General features: G+C 42.0%; 2 protein-coding genes and 1 pseudogene across 5 annotated transcripts in view; 1 reads left to right on the forward strand and 2 right to left on the reverse strand.

Moving 5' to 3' along the window:
• The window catches only part of Mfsd14a (major facilitator superfamily domain containing 14A), a 32,050-nt gene extending 18,593 nt beyond the window's left edge, over nt 1–13,457 (forward strand). For 2 of the 3 annotated variants that reach the window (XM_052179370.1, XM_052179371.1), the window contains exons 6-12: nt 2,634–2,852; nt 3,204–3,317; nt 4,132–4,203; nt 8,429–8,541; nt 9,833–9,930; nt 10,936–11,099; nt 12,138–13,457. In XM_052179370.1, coding sequence (XP_052035330.1) covers nt 2,634–2,852; nt 3,204–3,317; nt 4,132–4,203; nt 8,429–8,541; nt 9,833–9,930; nt 10,936–11,099; nt 12,138–12,344 — 987 coding nt within the window. In that variant the 3' untranslated portion in view covers nt 12,345–13,457. The remainder of the gene's footprint in view (nt 1–2,633; nt 2,853–3,203; nt 3,318–4,131; nt 4,204–8,428; nt 8,542–9,832; nt 9,931–10,935; nt 11,100–12,137) is intronic. The other variant, XM_052179372.1, reaches the window with a different exon arrangement.
• Nucleotides 13,458–13,604: 147 nt separating this feature from the next.
• On the reverse strand, nt 13,605–13,736 carry LOC127683988 (uncharacterized; annotated as a pseudogene).
• Nucleotides 13,737–13,777: 41 nt separating this feature from the next.
• Nucleotides 13,778–23,078, reverse strand: part of Sass6 (SAS-6 centriolar assembly protein) — a 31,488-nt gene continuing 22,187 nt past the window's right edge. For both annotated transcript variants that reach the window (XM_052179363.1, XM_052179362.1), the window contains exons 13-17: nt 22,603–22,739; nt 21,360–21,485; nt 17,695–17,786; nt 15,988–16,082; nt 13,778–15,890 (exon numbers count right to left, since the gene is read on the reverse strand). In XM_052179363.1, the coding sequence (XP_052035323.1) occupies nt 15,784–15,890; nt 15,988–16,082; nt 17,695–17,786; nt 21,360–21,485; nt 22,603–22,739 (557 nt within the window). In that variant the 3' untranslated portion in view covers nt 13,778–15,783. The remainder of the gene's footprint in view (nt 15,891–15,987; nt 16,083–17,694; nt 17,787–21,359; nt 21,486–22,602; nt 22,740–23,078) is intronic.

Raw genomic sequence — 23,078 nt, forward strand, 5'->3', positions numbered from 1 at the left:
AGAAAGAAGTAGGGCAGTGACTGAGGAGTTTCTGTAAACACGAGACACTGGGTATTGGAGCTGCCTGAGCTTTAGTTCTATGAAAGATGATTTCTAATTCAAAGGGATTGCAAAAAATAAAGGTGTTGGAAGGAAGGGTAGGGAGAATGTAGGGGGAAACTCACAAAAAGTACTAGTGGTTTTAGTTGTGGGGTTAAACCTTTAAATGATAATGGTGCCAGTAGGTTTGTTGTTGTTGTTGTTGTTTGTATTTTTGATTGTTTATTTTTTGGTTGTTGTTGCTTTAAAAAAAAAAAAAAACCCAGCTGTATACTTAAAATTCATCCATTTCTTGTAGAAGTTGTGTACTTTCACAATAATACAGTTGGAGCTTAGGGTTATATTGAAGTAACTAAAATTTCCCTAGCCAAAGCCTTTTTCTTTTTTAGAGAGGGCCTTACCGTACCCAGGTTTGCTTACTTCTGCCTCAGTGCTGGGATTACAGACAGAGATCTCTACACAAGGCTAGCCGTGCATACCTTTAATCCCAGGAGCCAGGGGCAGACACAGGTATCTTTGAATTTAAAGCCAGCCTGGTCTATGTAGCAATTTCCAGGCCAGCCAGAGCTACCTAGTAAGGGCACTCAAAATTAAAATAAACAAAAAGAATTTGCCAGCCTGGTTGAGTCTTAGTTTTGACTAAGATCAATGAAGCATTTCCAGCTAGCCAGTGATACTGACATAGAGATGATGTGGATCCAGAGACAGGAGGAAGAGAGCTCTGTGGTCGTCTCCTTTCTTCCAGAAGGAAATGGCCACAGGCTGGCAGGATTAAGAGGGTAAAACACAGAGGGACCCTGATCGGGCGGGTGTTTGTTGACTGCATTGCAGATGTGAGCTCACCCGCTGTGATGGTGGAAGTGAGTGCCTTTGCCCCTCACGTGGGAGCTCCACTCCTGCTCTGTGTTCTGGCACCATGAGACACACTGCTGTCTGGTTTTACAATATCTCCATTGACCCAAAGAGCATTCAGACCCATTTATCACCCTCTGCACCCAGAGGCCAGACAGCAGTCTGCACTCTGTCTATGCTTTTGCCTTTGGCAGACATTTCATACAAATTGCATAGTGTAAGTCCGTCTTTATGTCTATGATCTGTAGGCTTAGTGCACTCTTGAGATTTACCTGAGCCTTCCAAGTTGCTGTGTAGTGTTTCTATGTTTGGGACAAACTACATTTTGCTAATTAAGAGGTAAATGCCTCTTAATGGCTTGGGTTAAAAGATACAGCTTTTTAAAACTTTAATAGTGAGAGACACAGGGCCCTCAAACAGCAGCTTGTAGGTTTTTGGTTTTTGTTTTTGTTTGTTTGTTGTTTTTTTCATTTTATTTTACATTTATGAGTGTTTAGTCTGTAAAGATCAGAAGGGATGATGCTCTGAGTTTGATTCCTGGGTCCCACATAGTAAACTGTAGAGAATCAACTGCGACAAGTTGTCCTCTGACTTCTGTATGTGTACATGTGTAGCACAAGCATGTGCTGAGGACGGCCCAGGACAGGCAGGGTGCATTCATGTGCTCTGGGCTGCTCACTTCCTCAACTAATCACCTTTTAGTTCCTTGTTGGCATGTTGCTCTGTTTTCTTATGAATTGGTCTATAGGATATATCCACACAAAAGGCTCCAAAGTTTAAAAGAAAGTTTGAGAGGCTGGACCATCTCCTTAAGCAAGAACCTGATGTGCTGGCATATGCACACACACATACTCATACATACATACAGGAGTGAATGTTTAAAAAATCTGGATTCATTTTAATTATTATTCATAAAGTTGCAAATAAATACGCTTGCGTTGATTAACTAACTACATTCAAAAGTCAAAATGGCATAGAAACAAAGTTTCCATTTTTATTTCTTCTGTCTTTCTCCTCTGAATACTGGAGTGAACATAGGGCCTCAGACAAGGTAGGCAGATACCAGGCCTAGTTCTAATTTCTAGTTCCTTCTGAAGACCACGGCTTTGATTAGGTGTTAACTGCTTTCACATCTGCTGATTTGCAATTCTGCAGTGTGGTAAGCCAGCTTTGTCTGGGGTTACTGGCTTCTCTCTAATCTTTGCCTCTGCTAGGCTTGTCCGCACCTACAGAGGTCAAGAGAAGGTCTCAGTGACAGCAAACTTCCTGATGCTTCTGTTAAAAGTCTCTATGTTTGATTTCAGCTATCCCTAAATATGTATCACAATAAACACTTATTTAATTTTGATGAGAAAAATCACAATGAAATTGAATCCCTTACAGCAGTGAATGATTTGAGACTGTGTTTAGAAAGTGCAGGGGACTGATACTGTGCTGAGGACGGCCCAGGACAGGGAGGGTGCATTCATGTGCTCTGGGCTGCTCACTTCCTCAACTAATCACCTTTTAGTTCCTTGTTGGCATGTTGCTCTGTTTTCTTATGAATTGGTCTATAGGATATATTCACACAAAAGGCTCCAAAGTTTAAAAGAAAGTTTGAGAGGCTGGACCATCTCCTTAAGCAAGAATCTGATGTGCTGGCCTTTCTGCAAGAGAGCACGGGAAGAGCAGTAGCAACTGCTTGCAGAGCAGGCTGGGTGCCGGCCAAGGCCCAGGTGACCTTTCTCTGCTCCTGGTTCCAGGTCTCCGCCACGTTCGCTGCCAGCCTAGTGACTAGCCCTGCAATTGGAGCTTATCTTGGACGAGTGTATGGGGACAGCCTAGTGGTGGTCCTTGCTACCGCAATAGCTCTGCTAGACATCTGTTTTATCCTTGTTGCTGTGCCAGAGTCCTTGCCTGAGAAGATGCGGCCAGCGTCGTGGGGCGCGCCCATTTCCTGGGAGCAGGCCGACCCCTTTGCAGTAAGTTTTTCCTTGGCAAAAGAGAATGCCTGATTCGGTAGGATATGAATACTTCTTTCTCTCTGGATGTTTGGGGACTGGGGGGCATCTTAAAGTTTATTTACATATTTATTATTATCGGGGTCTCACTGTGCAGCCCAAGGCAGCCTATTGTTGGAGATCAATCTGTATCAGCCTCCCTAGGTCTGCAAATATAAGCATGTACCACCGAAAGGGCTTTTCTTTTAAAACATTTTTTTTTAACAGTTTGAAATATTTTTCAGACTAGTTTGAGTGGGATGAACTAAAGAGAAAACTAGTTGTAAGTGTGAGGCTTGGATGTAAGCGTGTGTTGATGTTTCTCTGTTCTAGTCTTTAAAAAAAGTGGGCCAAGACTCCATAGTGCTGCTGATCTGCATCACGGTGTTCCTCTCCTACCTGCCGGAAGCAGGCCAGTACTCCAGCTTCTTCCTGTACCTCAGACAGGTGAGACCACCATAGCGCCGCGAGCGTGTCCTGCAGCACCGCACGGAAGGACAGCATCTCATTGTCAGGGAGCTGTGTTTGTCTTGAAGAATGAATACTTGTCTATTGCTGTGATCAAAACACTCACCAAAAGCAGCTCAGGGAAGAAAGGATTGTTTGGTTTTTATTCTGTACCCAGTCCCATCTTGGGAGGAAATGAGGGCAGAAACCTGGAAGCAGGAACTGAAGCAGAGCCTGGAGGAGAGCGGCTGCCTGCCTGCTCCTCGGGGCCTGCTCACTGGCTACCTTTCTTCCTCCGAGCACCGCCTTGCTCCAGGTAGCACCATCCACGGTGTGCTGGGCCGGCCCTCCCACGGCAGTCAGGAATCCAGGAAGTGTCTAATGAAAACACAAAGTTAAGGTTTTCTCTTCCCAAGTGACTCTAGTTTGTGTCACACTAACAAAGAACTGCCACTGCATACTGTTTTATAAACAGTAGCCAATCAGAACCTGACCTCCGACCCATTGGTGCGCCCCATCCTTGGTACTGGAGATGAAACCAGGACCTCATGTTGGAGTTATTTTTAAAAGGATTTTGGGTGCTTATTAGCTTAGTTATGGCCAAATAAAAGAGATCTGTTACATATAAGAAGGTATTTTAAATATAAGCCATTTTTTTCTGAAGAAAAATGTATATAAGTAGATTAAAATTAGAATGAAAAGTTGTCAATAAGCATTTTTCTAGCCATTTAATGTTAATATACATGTGGTTTCACTAGTATATATTTGCTATGCTTCTTTTTCATTAATTTTACTTGTTTTGGAAACCTTCTAGATAATGAAATTTTCCCCAGAAAGTGTGGCAGCTTTTATAGCAGTTCTTGGCATTCTGTCCATTATTGCACAGGTGAGTTTCTGCTTTACTTAAACTGATGTCTCCCATCCAAATGAGGCCTTACTCAGTGAAGGCCTTGTGCTGCTTTGACTATGCTCGGCACTATTAGGAGGTGTGGCCTTGGTGAAGGAAGTGTGTCATTGTGGGTGCGGGCTTTAAGACCCTCATCCTAGCTGCGTGGAAACCAGTATTCTGCTAGCAGCCTTCAGATGAAGACGTAGCACTCTCAGCTCCTCCTGCACCATGCCTGCTGGATGCTGCCATGCTCCTGCCTTGATAATGAACTGAACCTCTGAACCTGTAAGCCAGCCCCAAGTAAATGTCCTTATAAGAGTTGCCTTGGTCATAGTGTCTGTTCACAGCAGGAAAAGCCTAAGACAGGCATGTTGGTGGAATCTTTTGTTGTTGTTGTTGTTGTTGTTGTTGTTGTTGTTTTGGAGAGAGGGTCTCTCTATGTAGTCCTGACTCTTTAAGATGTTACTGTGTAGACCAAGCTGACCTCAAAGTCACAGAGATCCTCCTGCCTCCCAAGTGCTAGGACTAAAAAAGCTTGTGCTACCATGAATGGCTAGAAACAAGGCTGATCTGTAGAGTCAAAAACTTGTTAGCAGAGCTACTAATTATCAGGCTTTTGGGTGAATACATATTAGTGAATATGTGATCTGTAACATGGCAGTTTATTGATTTGTATCAGAACTCCTCCTCACTCTGAGAATTACTCTTCAGATAGTCACTGAATTGTCTACAGTACTGAGCAGACCCTGGTTGAGCAGCAGCGGTATGATTCCTGTTCTCTAGATTTTATGTTCTAGGGAATGAGACAGGATGTATGGGTAAGTTGGAAACATTATGTTTCTAATATAACTTCAAAGAGCAGGAGGAGTGGAGAAACTTGGGTATGGTCTTATCGGTAAGGGTAACTTGAGAAGTACTTGATATACACAGCAGCGTTTGGCTGAGGAGGTGCAGATACAGTTGGAGGAGAATGCTTAGTTGTTGAGTAATAAGCCTAAATCCCACGGGTGAGAGTGTGCCTGGCGCATGGAGAAGGAAGCAGAGAGGCGTGTTTGGCACTGCTGGTGTGGGTAAGGGGAAAGGGCTAGGGAATAAATTCCAAGGGTCTCCTGGAAGCCAGCAGGTGAGCAGTGATTGCTGACACAGCGGGTCTTCAGTCTTTGGATGTGAGAGATTCTTACAGTGAGTCTGACTTACTGAATATACACAGGATGTGGCCCCAGGAAGGGAGGTGGCCAGTATTTCTGGATTCTGTTTTTGACTTGAATGACTTCTAGTGGCCTTAAGAAAATACATTTACCTTTTGCTCCCACTTGCAAGGTAAACAGACTAGCATTACACAAGGAAATGTTTTGTTGTTGTGCAGGTGTGTGTGTTCCCAGGGTCTCTCTTATTGAACTCTTTCCTGAATTAGGATTTATTGGTCCTGGCTTTTGAAATTGAGAAAGATCATAAACTCACAGAATTAGCCACGAGTGTCGAATGATGGGCTGGAAGGGGCTGGTTTATAAGCAGGTTTTGGGGTAGTTGTGATCTCCCTTGGCAGGTGTCAGCTTCCTGAAGAGTGCATGCTTGTGCCCAGAGCTGGCCCTTCAGCTCTGTGCCTACCTCAGGATGTGGGGATTTGATCACGGTGACTATCTGTTAGCAGGGCTTATCACTCTGGGGTGCACCAGTGGTGAGGGGTCTGTTTTCTATTCTATGAGCCTCTAGAGTAGAGGTTCTTAACTTGTGGGTCATGACCCCACAAGGGTCACAGATTAACTATTTACATTACAATTCATAACAGCAAAATTACAGTTATGAAGTAGCAACGAAAATAGACATATGACTGGGGGTCACCATAACATGAGAAACTGTATTAAAGGGTAGCAGCATTAGGAAGGTTGAGAACCATTGCTCTAGAGCCTTAAGAGGAAGCAGGACTTTTGAGGTAAAGTACTGTGTTTGGGGGATAGTCTTGAGTATATTTTCCCAGAATGCAAAAGGGTGTAATGAAGAAACTACAAAATGACTAATTCACTAGGAGAATGTCTTTATTGCAGATAAGAGAGAGAACAGCCAAAGGTATCTGGAAGAGTCCACCGAGAGAAAGAAACAGACTTGGACATGGCCGAGGCTAGAAGTGGGACTAAGCAGAGAGGGAGGGACTAGGAGACCGTGGGTGTAAGGAGGAGAGAAGGCAGTGAGGGCAGGAGGATAGGGACTGAGGGGCCTGCTCCTTTGCCAGAGGCAGGGGGTTGACTCCTTTGACAGACACTTTCACAAGTTCTAGAGGAATGCTGGATTTATAGACCTAAGACCTAACAGTTTTGACCTTAGAAATTCTAGTCCTCCTAATATGTAAGTTGTTACCTATAATATTGTCTGCCCACAAGCAATAAAGAAGTGTGTTATTTACTGCTATACAAGGATGCAACATAAACATAATCTTATTAAATGAAATAAAAGTTGAAATTATCACATACTTGTGAAATACTAGCTTTATCCAGTCTTTTTTCTTTCATGAGTTGAACTTCTGGCAAGCTGCTAGGTGGGGCATTTTGTGGAGTGGTTACAAAGAGTCTGATCCCACAAGGTGGGCAGGCCTGGGGCTAAGTTCTGCATGCTGTGCACAGTATGCTGTGCACTTAAGCCAGAGTCTCAGAGAAGAAAGCTGAGTCTTCAGGTGATTCTAGGAGCCTGATCCAGTGGTCATGGGTTCTCTAGGAATCATTTTTTGAGGCAAGGACTCATTCTAACTCACGCTAGCCTAGAACTCAACTGAAGCCGAGGCTGCCCTCAGACATAGATCCCTTCTTCTGATTTGCCTCAGGTTAGAGATGCTTTAACTGGCGTATTTGTAACCAAACCTCATAAAATGTTAAATGATTAAATTTCAACTTACACTTTAATTATCTGATGTGTCAGTAAGTAATGAGAGTGATTCGAGTACCAACTCATTAGCCATTTTGTGTTGTATGCACTGCATTGGTTAGAATAGCAAAAGCCAGGCGGTGGTGGCGCACTCTTGTAATCCCAACACTCTGGGAAGCAGAGGCAGGAGGATTTTGAGTTTGAGGCCAGCCTGGTCTACAGAGTGAGTTCCAGGATGGCCAGGACTATACAGAGAAACCCTGTCTTGAAAAAAGCAAGTCCAAAAAACCAAAAGAAGAAAAAAAAATTTGAATAGCCAAGTTAGTTTCTATGCCCTAATCCATGCTGAATCTCACATTAGAAATATAGGAATGTTCATCAACACATAAAGCCATGTATGAAATGCTTCCTATGTGCCAGGCACAGCTGTAAACATTTCATATAAAAGATTCATTTCATCCAATATTGAATTCTGAACTTACTGCTGTTATTTTTACTTGATAAAAAAACTGAAGTAGATTCATCCAAGATCTTAAGGATTGTGGTCCATCATGTTTTTTCAAATTCTGTGCACTTGAATATAATTTTCCTGAATCATACTTCATAGTTCATAGACTCAGCACAATTTCAACAGCAGGCTTAGATGAAGAGGAAGCTGTCTGTGGCCATAGGATAGCATGGAGACCTATCTTAGTTACTTTGTTGTTTCTGTGATACGACACTATGTCCCTGCCAATTTATAGAAAGTTGAGTTTGGGATTCGCAGTTCCAGAACACAGGAGCTGGTGGGGAACATGGTAAGCAGGCAAGATGCTGACTGAGGACTGAGAGCTCGCTTGGTCCACATGCAGGAGACAGAGTGCTGGGAATGGTGGGATGTTTGAGGTCCCAGAGCCCACATCTAGTGGCATCCCCCTCCAACAAGGCCACACCCAATATTTTTCAAACAGTTCTACCAATATTGGGGCCAAGTATTGAAAGCAGATGGTTGATTGGGGGCCATTCTCATTCAGACCAGCACTAGGACTCACTTTGAATTTCATGCAGGCTGTTATAGAATGGTCATCTCCATCAGGAGCCCGGCTTTTGTCACTGTGGGCCTCTTGGTCAGTGTTAAGGAGATAGGAAGTGTGACTGGAGCGTTTTAGCTCTGACTGCACATGAGGTACAAGCTACTTCATTAGAGGAAAGAACACATTTTCTTGTCTCTTTTTCAAAACTCTGTGAGACGACCAGCAGGATGGCTCTGTGGGTAAAAGTACTTGCATTCAAGGAGAAAACCAATTCCTGAAAATAAATAAATGCAGTATTTTTTTAAGAGAAAAAAAAAAAAAACCCTTGTGTTTTTTAATTGTTTGTCTTTCAGACCATAGTCTTGAGTTTACTCATGAGGTCAATTGGAAATAAGAACACCATCTTACTGGGTCTGGGATTTCAGATATTGCAGCTGGCATGGTACGGCTTTGGTTCAGAACCTTGGTAGGTATAAATATTGTGATGTTTAATTTTTTTATATTCTTGAAAGTTTTATTTGTATGATGTAATTTGATTACATTACCAGTACCCTCTGCCTCCTGACCCTTTGCCAACTGTCCAACACGTTTCTCTCCCAGTGTGGTGTGTTGCTGTCCTTGTGTGCCTGGCCTGGAAGTGGGCATCTCCAGGGGCACGGGCAGCCTACCCACAGCCATAGCCCTATTAAAAGCAGGTTTTGGTGCTTGCTTTTTTGGTTTTTGAGACATGCTCCCTTTTCTTCTTCTTCTTCTTTTCTTTTTTTTTTAGCTAAGGCTGCCTCTGCCTCACAAGTGCTAGTTCTGTAGGTGTATATGACCACGCCCAGCCCCAGCCTTTTAGTTTCTTCTCAGCTAAGCTATTGACTTGAATCTATTTTATTTGCTGTACTTGAAGCATGCATAGTGCAATTTCCCACATATATTTATATATTCTAGGCTTAAGGCTACATACTAGCTTTTTCCCCCTATGAGATTATTAAGCTATTGAATCTCTAAGGAGCATTTAGTCTAATAAGTTTGTTGCTAGGAAACAGCACAGGAATCTGTGGCAACAGAGTCCTGACAGCTTATTACATATTTTGTTTTCCTGGTTAAGAAAAGCAAAACAAAAACCAGTGTTCTTCTCCAACACGTTGGGAGTGAACAGTCTGCTTACTTCCATCCTGGCTTCACGACCCAGCTCAGCCTTCCTGCAGGTTGGTGTCCTGCAGGATGGTTGGTGTAGGCTGCCCAGCTTCTCTTTGGATTGGGGTATCAGTAAACACAGAGGTTGTGGAGGAGTGGGGATATATTTTCCAGTGCAGCCTTTGCCGAGGTGCTCACAAATGTGGAGGATTTCTTTAAAACAAGCAAGGAGCATCTAGCTTACGTACCCTCTATATTCCCAACATTAGTCAATCAGTAACCTTTAAAATGAATCACACATCCATGGGAACTTTAGAAGACTGCTGGCTTCTATGTTTAAATACACTTGATGTTTCTTTATTAATTTTATGTATAATCCTCAACATAACTGCTCATCTTCCAACACAAAGAATATTCCACATTATGGTTTAGAACAACCCAGTGTGAACAAATAGTTGCTGCTTCCAGAGTACAAGAGCTACACCTTTAAATGCCTGGCCAGAGCCACTTAGAGGAGGAGAGAAAGCATACTTCTCTTTACACAGCCATTGCACAGTCAGGATGACTTGGTTTGATTTGACAGGAAAAATTGAGACGCAATAGTAACGTTTGCTCCACTCCTTTGATTACAGGATGATGTGGGCTGCTGGGGCAGTGGCAGCCATGTCTAGCATCACCTTTCCAGCTGTCAGTGCCCTTGTTTCTCGGACCGCTGACGCGGACCAACAGGGTGAGTCAGTCGGAGGCCTGGTAGTCACTTAAAGAATAGAATATTATATCTGTGCTAAGTTTATAATGTTCTAAGTTTGCTGCCTGTGGTAAAGCAGGTTCTGAGATCCTAATTCCCAGTGGCCATTTGTCACTTGTCCTTTTTAAAATATTGAATGTTTGGCTGTTTGTGGCTTTTTTTATCATTGTGACAAAATCCCCAAAGGAAACACCTTAAAGGATTTATTTGGGCCCCTGGGCCCAGAGTCCATGGTCGCTTGGTCTCATTGTTGGTCCAGAGAGAGGATGGTGTTAGCAGAGGCACATGGTAGGTCAATCGTAAGGGCGACAGGGAACAGATGGGATGAAGCCGGGAGGGGGTGGGGTGGACAGTCCTCCACTCCAGGAACCCACTGGAAGCAGTGCGCTGATTCTAGGGCCTCCCCAAGTAGCACCGAGCTTGTGAGGGGGCATTTGTTCATTTGTGTCCTAATTTCCTATTAATGTTGGGCTGTTGTAATAGGTAGCCACTGCAGGGTTCATTGTAACCCTTTAAAATTACCTGGCTTTAAGGGATATGAGGGTTGTAGCACAGTGGCAGTCATTTAGTAAAACGAGGAAGGAAAAGCCTGTGGTAAGAAGAAGTTGCAATTTCATTTAGAAAGATTATCCTAGAGAAATTGAGAATCACTCAGTAGTAGCAAACTGTTGCTTGACGGTTTTTAATGTGTTTGACACTCTTTGGTGTACTTAGTTCCTGACTGATTAACTGCCAAGAGCCAAGTGCTTTTGCTACCCAGAGTTGGATGTCTGGGCTTGCATTTGCATAGGGCAGTAACTACTGATGGCTTCTCAGTAGCATTTAATACCATTAGAGTAAGTTGCTGATAGCATTAAAAATCTCCTTTTAGGTGATCACTTTGACATGATATATGCTAAAAACCTCCATTTAGATTGATTTCACATTTGCCGTTTTTTAAAGAGTAGAAAAAGGCTAATGTGCTAAATGGTTGTTTTAAACATGTAGGTGTTGTTCAAGGAATGATAACAGGAATCCGAGGATTGTGCAATGGTCTGGGACCAGCCCTTTACGGGTTCATTTTCTACATATTCCATGTGGAACTTAAAGAACTGCCAATCACAGGAACAGACCTGGGGACAAACACCAGCCCTCAGCACCACTTTGAACAGGTAATTCTTCATTCACATAGTCTATTTATTTGGCTGGATTAAAGGATATTTTTGAAAACAAAAGCTTTTGTGTAAAACTGTTTCTGGTATTAAGTCTGGTTTTAGTGTTTGTTTAGCATGAATAGGCCTTAAGTAACCTTAAAAACTAAAGCCTAAGAGACTATTTTTCCAAGTATCACCTTGCAAAATTAGAATGAAAAATCACCTGAAAGCCCACTGTGTCGCTTTGTGCCTGATGGCATGACAGCCACCTCTCCATGCCACACGGCTGCTTTCCTCCTGACTGCCTGAGTGCTGCAGCCGCCATCTCCACCTGGGCTGCATGTAGGCCTCTGTTGATTTGCTTGATTTCCCAACAGAAATTACCAACACCAAACCACATGGACTACTGAGCCAATACTTACAGCTCTGCAGTTTCCTTGACTAAGCAAGAGTCTCCCCAGGCAGGGGAGCATTGTGGGCCCTAAACAACAGAAACACTTGTAGGCTTTTGCCCAGAATGAATGTGATTTGGGCTAAAAAAAATATTTTTGTGGTTAGCAATACTGTATCTTTGAAACAAATGATTCTACAGGTGTATTAATATGTGTAGTACAGGTTCTGTGCTAAGAGCCAACCACAGTTGTACAAGTTACTTTGCCAGTTTTAAAGTTTATTTTATATATATGAGTACACCATATTGCTCCCTTCAGACACACCAGAAGAGAGCATCAGATCCCATTACAGATGGTTGTGAGCCATCATGTGGTTGCTGGGAATTGAACTCAGGACTTCTGGAAGAGCAGTCGGTATTCTTAACCACTGAGCCATTTTTCCAGTCCACTTTGCCAGTTTTTGTGGGTAAGACTTTTCAATAAGAATAAAAATACCTTTCCTCCTGAAAAGTGAAGTATTTTATAGCTATTGCCCCACTGAAGTCATTGACTTAAAACAAAACAAACAAACAAAACCCTCTGAGCCAACAGTTGCTGAGCAGTTACTAGGCTGGGGATGCGGGAGTGTTTGTGCAAAAACCTTTCACTATTGTTTCTTCCTCAGAACTCCATCATCCCTGGCCCCCCTTTCCTCTTTGGAGCCTGTTCGGTCCTGCTGGCTCTGCTCGTTGCCTTGTTTATTCCGGAACACACTAATTTAAGTTTAAGGTCCAGCAGCTGGAGGAAGCACTGTGGCGGTCACAGCCATCCTCACAGCACACAAGCGCCAGGAGAGGCCAAAGAACCTTTACTCCAGGACACGAACGTGTGACGGAAATCAGGAAGACTTCCCTCTCAGCACCCAGGTCTTAGTTTTCCCTGTAGTTCCGGATATACATTCCATTTCCATCTGCAGTGTATGTTAAGATTGTCTAAGAAATACCTGCATGAACGCCGTGGGAACTAAAGAACGGACCGGACAGTTTTCCAAAGATGTTACACTTTCTTTCAAAAAGAAACCTTTTGTTTATATTAGCACCACTCTCTTGCCACTAAACTGTTTTATTACACATCTTTAATTAAAGCTATCTATGTAACTCCGCTGTGGCGCGTCTGCCCTTTCCTTAGGTGTTGAGCCTTCACCTGCTCGTGCTGACTCGGTCACACCGTGGGCAGGTGGTCATGGTTGGTCATGGACCTGTTTGCTTTAACATTGGAAAACCTGAGTCATTGTAAAATCTTGGGTCAAATAATTCAAAGCCTTAATGCAGATGCACTAGAAAAGAAATGGTAAAGAATCGTTTGCATTTTAAAAGAACTTGTGAAAATTGTAGAAAATCCGAATCATGTTTCAAGCTTTTTTGCCATAATTTTATTTAAAACATTATTCACTACTGTTCTGAGGTATGAAAACATCAGCCACTTCTTAGAATGTAGACTGGGTGGCCAGAGACCAGCCATCTGTGCTCCGGCTCGGCGTGTCTGCATTTGTTCTGCTTCTTACACCACTGTTCTTTTGATATTTGCATAATCATAAGGACCTCAACACTTGAATACATAATCTAAAAATTATATAGTAAAGCTGGTAGCCTTGAAAATGTCAATGTGATATCTATATGTAGATAAATATATATAGTGGCCTTTCAGGACTGTCACAGTAACACTTTATTTACAGAGCTAATGTTTGTCCTAAATTTTCAGGACCTTAGAAGAGAGCTTTATACAATTACTGATGTGAATTTCTCTAAAGTGTATATTTTTGTGTCCAGTTATATTATTTAAAAAAGTGTTACTTTGTAAAAAATGTACATAAAGTATTGTATAGTTTACACTGTTTTCATCTTGTGTGTGGTTACTGCCTAATGCTTTTTAAACTTGGAGCATTCACTATGATTAAATAAGGTCTCAAATGTAAATATTCTGTTAATAAAATTAAATATTTTAATGATTTTTTTTCTTTTTAAAAAGGTCTTGATCTGTGAGTCCCTCCCTGTAAGGCTGGTTTAGGCTTTGTTACCATAGCTGTTTTATAGTAACACTCTTCTTACCTTAACTTACCTCTCTGCAATCCATTCGCTGCCCTCACTTCACCAAAAACAAAAACCCTGAAAAGGAAACTACAAAGTTTGCAGGTCAAATGGAAATACTTGATTTCCTAAGCACACACTGCTGGTCAGTCTTGTCTTTTCTACACTTGATCTTAGCCAAAAGGCCGAGAAGCGATAGTCTTGTCTTTTCTAAACATGCTACTGGCATAGAAACCGCTGAGATTTTCAGTACTTTATTAACAAAGGTCACAGTTTTCAGAAATAGCAAAAAGGAACATTTTGATTATTAACACATATACAGTTATACAACACAATTTCAAACAAAAGCTGACGAGGTAGAGCAGAGAGTTAGGGCTGTTTGTGCGTGGGCATGGAGCATGGACAGCTCCCCAACAGCCTGCTGTGGAAAAGAGCTGTCCTGTCTTGGAAACATGGTTATAAATAGTAAGGGGAGGGCATCTCTTTTAAAAAGCTATATACGTCTTATATCCTTTTCCAAAGCCTGCCACAAGCTCTTATGTTTATTTTATAGTATTTACAACAGTCCTGTGCTGCTGAGACGTCTTTCCCGAATAAGTGCTTTCAGGTGGTTGTAGTAATACGCTTCCTATCACTGAACCTCTGTTACGGCCCCTGTTGAAGACAGGTGCAGTTACCATCATCCTGAAAGTCTCCTGTGAACTTCTATTACAGCACCTGTTGAAGACAGCTGCAGTTACCATCATCCTGAAAGGGAGACTTCTGTGGCCCTTGTAGTTAATATGTCACGGTCTCAAAATGTTCTCAACGATGCAAAGTACTTGGAAAAAAATTAATGTGTATAAATGTTTTGCCTGCATGTATATCTAGAAACCAAATGCATGCCCGATGCTGTCTGGGTGACATACAGTTGTGAGCTGTCCTGTGGGTGCTGAGATTAGAACTCATGTCCTCTGAAAGAGTATTTAGTGCTAATCAACCACTAAGCCATCTCTTCAGCCCCTTGAAACTTTTAAAATCACATGATTGTTACATTTTACAGATAAGATTTGGGGGTCTTAGGATTTTAATTTCCTTGGTGGTTATCAACAAGAAAACAAAATTAGACCTCTAAGATTATACAGTGTTGTTTTTTGGCTTTTTGAAACTAATTTCCAAGAAATAATTCTTGAAGTTTTTAATAATGAGAAAGGTGTAACTTCCAGTAGTTAACTTTCCCACTTTATTAACACTGAGCACAAATTTCAATATTATAGAAAGCACCATGATTTTTTTATGGTGGTATTACACTGATGATCTTGTATGGAAGTGTCAAAATCAACTATGCCCAGATGTCTAAACCACTTCAGTCATGTAAATACACTGTCCCAGTAAATATACTGAAATTACTTTTATATAAAAATTATTTCAGAGATCAAATGCATCAGAAAATAATTTACTCGCTATGAATACTTACTTTCACTCAAAGTGCTTAAGACTTGTCAGTAGGTATATCAACCAAACTCCAAATGCCCATACCCAGGAGTTGTTGACTAGCACAAGGTCGAATCCATTGTTTTTGGTTTGATATTTTTATCTTACTGGTTGGTTATTTTAATTTTCTTTTTAAGGGAGAAAGAGCATGAAATTGGGTAGGTAAGAAACTGGAGACCATCTGGGAGAAACCAAATCTATTGTATAAATCAGGCTCCGTGTTCACAGCTTTAGTCCCAGGTCTTGGGAGGTGGATCTGGGTTTGAGACCAGCCTGGTCTACATACATAGAAAGTTCCAGGACAGCCTGGACACTTAATAGAGAGACCCTGTCTCCAAAAACAAAAAAAAAAAAAATGGAAAGAAACTTTGAAAGTAGTATAAGAACTCAAAGGATGATCACAGGTGGAAGCTCTCCCAACTCTCAGGTGGCAAATTAATAATTTTTTTACTAATAAAATTAGTATGAATTACAAGTCTTCAGCTTATTCTCTGCAGGAATATCTTTAAGTGTCCCTATTCAGACCAACTAATAAAGAATTTGATACAATTCAGTGACTTTTTTTTTTTTTGAAACATTCTTCCATTCACAGAAAAAAAAACATTCCATTTACTCAGAATCCTTATCAATTTCCTAAGTTTGTAAATGGCAGCAGTATTATAAAGTATCCAAATGACCCAACAGGAACAAGAAAAAAATTGGTTTTGTTATTAATGGTCTGTTAAATCACTTGAATTCCTAAACTGTCAGTAAGCCATAAAAGGTGTTGGACTAACTACTTGCTAACTGCCCAGGGAAATAGGATGAAGAAGAGGCCGAGAGAACTGTGGGTTTGGAAGATGTCTGTAGCGCTCCCAGCGTGCCATCCTTCTGATGGTCTACAAGAGACAGAACACACACCTGTTACTGCTGTAGTCGTAGACACATTTAATTACACAGTGTTGCACCATACACTCAGGACACAGGTCTCCTCACCTGAATTACTAAACAGATTCTGGCTGAGTCCACGTAAAGGAATGCTATCTTCTCTTTTCTTCAGGTATTTGGATTCCAATCCTAAATTTTCGCCACTTAAAAAAAAATTTTTTTGTCTTAAATTTCACTTTATTCATTTTCTGTTGAATGTTCCTAGTTGACAAAATCAAAATACTCTAAAATACCTTAATACAGTTTTTTGACCACCTAAGTGATCACATGAAGCCTTAACTTGACAACTCCATATCTTTCTCCTCCCTCGATGGAAGGCTCAGGTGAGACAGGTGTACAAACAAAACGGAACAAAACAAAACAACCTACATAACATACCTGCAGGCTGTGTTAAGGGAAAATATCAATCTTTTAGGCCTGGATTCCATTCTAAGATATTTGGACTGTGTGTGTGTGTGTGTGTGTGTGTGTGTGTGTGTGTGTATCCTAAGATATTTGGATTTTGTGTGTGTGTCCAAATATCACAAAATTCTGAAGCTTCTGAAATCTTAAGTACTATAAAGCACTTGTCTATACATAATATCTTCCTTCTAGAAAAGGTCAAACTTTATAGTAAAAACTGGAATAAAGACTATAAGAGTAATATATTCTATGAGTACTGTAAGATTATATATATCATGGCAAACATGGGGATGAGAAAATACAGAAGAAATCAAGTTATATGCTGACATTATTATTTGTAGTCAATACAACATACCATTAGGACAGAAAAAGGCATATGTAACACATGACAGGAGAAATACATAACTGATTTGAGAGTATCATTAAAAAACTCTGTGCATGTATGTTTATTTTAATGTGTATGGGTGTTTTGCCTGCATATGTGTCTGTGCACATGTATGCAGTGCCTTTGGATGCCAGAAGATGAGTTGCAAAGTCTGGAGGCAATCATGGGAATCAAACCCAGGTCCTCTGGAAGAGCACCACTGAGCCATCTCTAGCTCTGTTTCTGAGACAGGGTTTCACAGTGGAGCCCTGGCTTTTGTATTTACAGAAATCTACCTGTCTGCCACTTGAATGGTAGGATTAAAGGTGTGTGCCACCATGCCTAGAAGTCCTTCTATGTACAAATCCAAATATTTGTAAAAGTAGTCTTTACTTACAAGAAAATCTTTTACTATATTGTCTGTGGGGGGAATCCTATAATTTAAAACCACATACAAGAGAAATCACTTTTTCATAGCTAAAAATAATTCTAAATTTTCAACTTAAAATATCTTAGCTAAGCCGGGCTTGGTGGCCCACACCTCTAATCCCAGCACTTGAGGCAGAGGCAAGCAGTTAGTTCTCTTGAGTTTGAGACCATCCTGGCCTACATACACAGTGAGTTTCAAGACAGCCAGGGCAACGTAGTGAGACCCTGTCTGAACAAAATTGGCAGTTTTCAAACACTGCCAACATTTTTTAGTGTGACTTTTAAAGGGCTACAAGAATGCTGCCGTATCAACACTTGCTGTCCTTGAGAAGGCCTGCCTGGGTGGGGTTCCTAGCACTCACACAACAGCTTACAATCCTCTGTAACTCTGGTTCTATGAGATCCTGATATCCTCTTCTGACCTTGGAAACCAGACAAATGTGGTGTGTACATGTATACACACAGGCAAAATACTCAACACTTAGAATAAGACAAATCTTTTTTTTTAAACTGACTTTCTAGGAGGAGAACAGTAATCCGCACGTCCGCCGAGTACTTACTTCTCCTTGTCATTTGGACAAGGCCTGCTGGCTGCTCCTGGCTGCCCGTCCGTCGATGTGCTTGGTTTTGTAAACTGTAAGTTAAACTGAACCTGTGGGGAGAACACAGCTCATGAACTCAGAACTGAGGCAGTTCCACGTTCAGCTGAGTGGTTAGGTTTTGCTTCTTGATAAATCAAGATAATATAAAGATTTTGCCTATATTTTATAGCACAAGCACATTCCAGGCTTAAGAACCTAACTTTTCCTCACCAAAACAGCTCCCACGATATAAATGACAAGGTGAGGAATATATGTGATTCGCCCAAGAGTTACTCTGATGTGAACACTGATGCATTTAGATCAGTGATAGCACTGAAACTACCCACGGCTTAGTTGGCCTGGTAGCACATGCCCACATCCCATGTGCTGGAAGGACCACAAAATAGAAAACTAAAATTACAGTGAAATAACTTTCAGTCCCAGGTAGAACGGCAATTATCAAAATAAAAACAAATTAACAAATGTTGGTGAGGATTTTACAAATAAGGAACTCATACCCTGTTGGTGAGGATGTAAGTAATCCCGTTGTTTTTTTGTTTTTGTTTTTTGGGTTTTTTTTGTTTGTTTTTTGGTTTTTTTGGATTTGGTTGAGACAGGGTTTCTCTGTATAGCCCTGGCTGTCCTGGAACTCACTCTGTAGACCAGGCTGGTCTCGAACTCAGAAATCCGCCTGCCTCTGCCTCCCAGAGTGCTGGGATATCAGGCGTGCGCCAACACTGCTTGGCAGTCAGATTGTTAAGACCAATAAAGATGTTTTTCATAACAGTACACATGGAATTCCTATGAATCTATTTCCCTCTTGGGCATACACCGAAAGGAATCAAAGCCAGAGTTCAGAAGAGACAAAGCACACCCACAGTTCATCCCAGCCATGACAGTCTCAGTTTAGGTGCCCACTAACAAATAAGAAAATAGGGTGTGTATGATAAGACACACATAACAGGTGGGAGAGGGAGGGAGACTGATTTTTTTATAGCAAAACTGACAGAAATTGAAGACATCACCTTAAAATAAGGTAAACACAAGTATCTCTTATCTCTTATTTTTGAAAGTAACACTTCCCCAAACTAAGGACAAAGAAAAGATGCAAAAGTGTGTGTTCAGCAGGGGAAAAAATTATTTTTTAATTTAAAGTTCCATGATACAAAAGGCCATCTACTATATATATAAATAAGAGCTAACTGGCAAGGTGGCTCACACCTGCAATCCCAGAGCTCAGGCAGACTGAGGCATAAGGAACATGAATTCAAGGATAGCCTGGGCTACATGGTAAGAGTCTGTCCAAAAATAAAACAGAAATGAAGGGAAATAGATGAGAAAAAAAAGACACAAACCAACAGAAAACATTTCCAAATCATTCTTCTGATGGGAAACATAGTCCAGGATATATAGGGAATCATCTCAGTAAGAAATTGTTTATTAGATAGTTGGGGCTGGTAGGATGGCTCAGCGGATTGGGATATTTGCTCCTTAGCCTGAGAAGCTGAATTCAATCCCCAGGATTTATACAGTGGAGAGAGCTAACTCCTACTATGTTGCTTCTTTTGTTTTATAATTGAAAAAGTAGTTCACAAAACAGATATACTGAAGGCAATAGAGAACATGAAAAGAGTTTAATCTCAGTAAATTTTATTTTTTGAGACATGTTCTCTATGTAACCCTAGGTGTGCGGGAACTTACTATGCAGACCAGACCTGCCCCTAACTCTGTAACTTTTAGGGAAATGAAAGTTAAAACCACAATGAGATACTTCCATTCAGCGACTACAATGGTTACAATTAAGTTGAGGATTCAGTCTTGGAAGACTGCAAGTCTTAAGTATCAAACTGCTGGTAGTACACAGTAAGTCACCTCCCTCTCTTCCCCCTTCTCCCCTACCCTCCTCCTTTCCTAATATAAGTCCTATGTAGCCTTGGCTGTCTGGAACTTGATATGAAGAACAGACTGGCTTCAAGTTCACAGAGATCTGCCTGCCTCTGCTTCTGAGTGCAGGGCCTAAAGACGTGGAGCACAGGGCCTAAAGACGTGGAGCACAGGGCCTAAAGACGTGGAGCACAGTGGCTAAAGACATGGAGCACAGTGGCTAAAGACGTGGAGCACAGTGCCTAAAGACGTGGAGCACAGTGCCTAAAGACGTGGAGCACAGTGGCTAAAGACGTGGAGCACAGTGGCTAAAGACGTGGAGCACAGGGCCTAAAGACGTGGAGCACAGTGGCTAAAGACGTGGAGCACAGGGCCTAAAGACGTGGAGCACAGGGCCTAAAGACGTGGAGCACAGGGCCTAAAGACGTGGTGCACAGGACCTAAAGACGTGGAGCACAGGGCCTAAAGACGTGGAGCACAGGGCCTAAAGACGTGGAGCACAGGGCCCAGTCAGGCTGGCTTTGCGCTTTCTGCTTCACCCTTTGTGTTCATGGCTGGGCTGCTGCCATGTCGTCTCCACCCTACTTTCTTGAAGTATACTGAAAATAATAGTTGTTTGGGATGGGATAAGGACATAATTCACAAAGAAAGATACCCTTAGTAAAATATTCAACTTATATGCTTTTTTCATCGTGTTTACTCTTGAGGGTTTAAAAAGTATAAAGGGGCTGGAGAAAATAGCTCAGCAGTTGATAGCGCTTGAGTTGCTGCAGAAGTCCAGAACGTGTTTCCCAGCATCCGCGTTAGTAACTCCAGCTCTGGGGATGGAGTACCTTCTTCTGGCCTCCACAGACACTGGCACACATGTGGGACACACACAAATATGCACACAAGAATAAAAACAAATCTTTAAAACAAAACACAGAGATCACAAAACCAGAGGTTCTGAGAAGAAAACAAACATGGGGGTGGGGGGCATTGAGACAGCTCGTTGGACAAAGGCACCTGTGACCAAGCCTGAGGACCTGACCTCAATACTGGAACCTAAATAGTCAATGGAGAGAACTGATTTCCACAAATTGTCTTCTGAATGTCCCACCATCACACACATGCGCTCACACACACACACACACACACACACCTATGCACACACATCTACATACAGAGGGAGACAACAGACACAAATTTAAGAGTCAGACTCAGAAGCCTGAAGACAGTGTCAAGTCCTTCTAATGCTAGCTACTTGGGAGCAGAGGCAGGAGGATGGCTACCCAGGACAATATAGTCAGACCCATCTCCAGACAACAAAAACAACAACAGAGACCACCCATTCTGCCCATATATTTAAGAACATGGAACTAGGCATGGAAATATCAATTGTAACAGTGATGATCAAGACATAAACTGAATACAAAAAAAATATTGGCTAGCAGATCAAATGTGAGAGGACGGCCTCTCATGGACCACTTGAGAAGCATGGCCAAATCTCTACTTCAGAATCCGCTGGCTATAAGCTTGCCCTACGAACATGAATAAGAAATGACTGCAGTCTGTGACGTTAGCAATCTCTCTTCAGCCTGTGGACTCAGTAAAACACTGAGTAAGACTGGGAGGTGAGTGGACCGAGCGCAGCTGCTGCAGGCTGATCCGCGGGCTTTACAAGCCGCAGGGATCTGCAGACACCTGCGCACAAAGGATTTCCTTTAAGCAAATGCTACAGAGCCGGTATTCATCTAACACAGCATCCAGCCCTTGGCTACCTTTGGTCCAGAGATTGGATGGCTGGTGTTTTTGGCAGCTAGTGCATGAGGAAAAGCATTCTGGAATGTGAACGCAGAGGAGACAGGATAGCCAATTCCACAGCTTGGATAATTTAGTCTTTCAACCTAAAAAGCAAAATATAAAAAAGATGAGGAATATTTCTAAATTATAATCTCAAGTATTTGCTGGCCTAGAAGGTATTATTAGTGTTTGCTAGTAATAATTACTAGTTAAGAGCAATATCTCAGAGACCAATTTTCTCTAGCAAGACACCACAAAATTCTGCTTTTTAATAACCAAAGGATGGGAGAGATCTCTCTGGTCCACCTAGAGGGCCTTCCAGACTAGCTTCGCAAGTATGGGTCACAGAAGCTACTGGGCTTGCTTGCCAATGAATGGGGTTAAAACAAAAACTGCCGAGGCCCTGGGTTGGTCCAGCCTTACTGACAGAGACGGTACGAGGAAGCCTGAGAGAGGACCCACCCACGACCCACTCAGAGAGAAAACAACTTTATCAGATTGGGTTGAAAAAGTTGAAAAAAATGCTTTATTAGAGAAACTACAGCTGCAAGCACCAGCCAGGACAGAAAGCTGCCAGGCCCTTTCTGCAGCCCAGCAAGCTTCTATGACGGAAGAGTGTTCTTGTGTTTATGTTGATTCATCACCAGACCACATGTGAAGTGAGAGCCTAGGTCTTTAGCTGTACTAAGCAAGCGCACAGCCCTCAGACGTGCCGCCCTACAATGCCAGGCCACCTCCTGGATCTAAGGAGCTGTCTTTCTTCTCCCCGCATTCCTCCGGGTGAAAAGCTACAAATGTCTATGTCATGACATCAAACCCATGTGAATAAAGCGACCCAACTCTTAAGTTTGCTACTGAAACAGTGTATGCTTTTCTTTATAGTAGTTCCAAACATAAGAGTCTAAATCTTGAATTTTCTCTGCTTGAAGTTCTCAAAACAATCTTTTCTCTCCCTGTGTGTGTTCATGTGTATTTTATGTTTCAGTAATGATTTCTAAAGAAAAGTCTCATAAAGTATGCCCTTCACACTTTACAACTGCACACATATGAGAATATACACATATTCATATACTCCCAATCACGTAAAGGCATGAAGCGTGCTCCTGAAATACAGCCTCCTCACTAAGACCATGTCTGTCTAAGCTGCAGTCAAGGGCAGTGGACCCCACCCCTCCTGAGTGCCTGCCCCGCTTCAGGAGACTCACTCCCTCTCCTGCTTACCACATTCAGGTTGGGAGAAAGCCCGCCCCTGATGGTGTTGCTGCTGGAATGTGTGGGCGGTGTGGCAGAAGCCCCCAGTGCGTCCTGCTTTCTGCCCAGCTGATTTTCATTCAGCTCTTTGTTTAGCCAGGTGATTACTTAAATAGTGGAATAAAAAGCAAAAGAATTTCATTTTAGCTTTTATTTTTCAAATAATTTACTGTAAGTACTCTTTTCCCTGTGGTTTTGTTTTGGTTTTACTGTTCGATAGGTCTCACTGTAGCCCAGCGAGGCCCACAATTAATGGTGTTTCTGCCTCAGTAGCTCAAAGGCTCAGATCACAAGTGTGCAAGATTATACCAGCTATAAGTAGTTTTCTGAAGTGTTCAGTTTATACCACGGCCACACAATGAAAGCTTGCACACACGTTTCTGGTTAAAGGTGCTGATCTTATCAAGAGCCACATAGGACTTCTTATTCTACCGCTCTCCCAAGGA

Source organism: Apodemus sylvaticus, chromosome 4, assembly GCF_947179515.1.
Source record: "Apodemus sylvaticus chromosome 4, mApoSyl1.1, whole genome shotgun sequence".
Lineage (NCBI taxonomy): Eukaryota > Metazoa > Chordata > Mammalia > Rodentia > Muridae > Apodemus > Apodemus sylvaticus.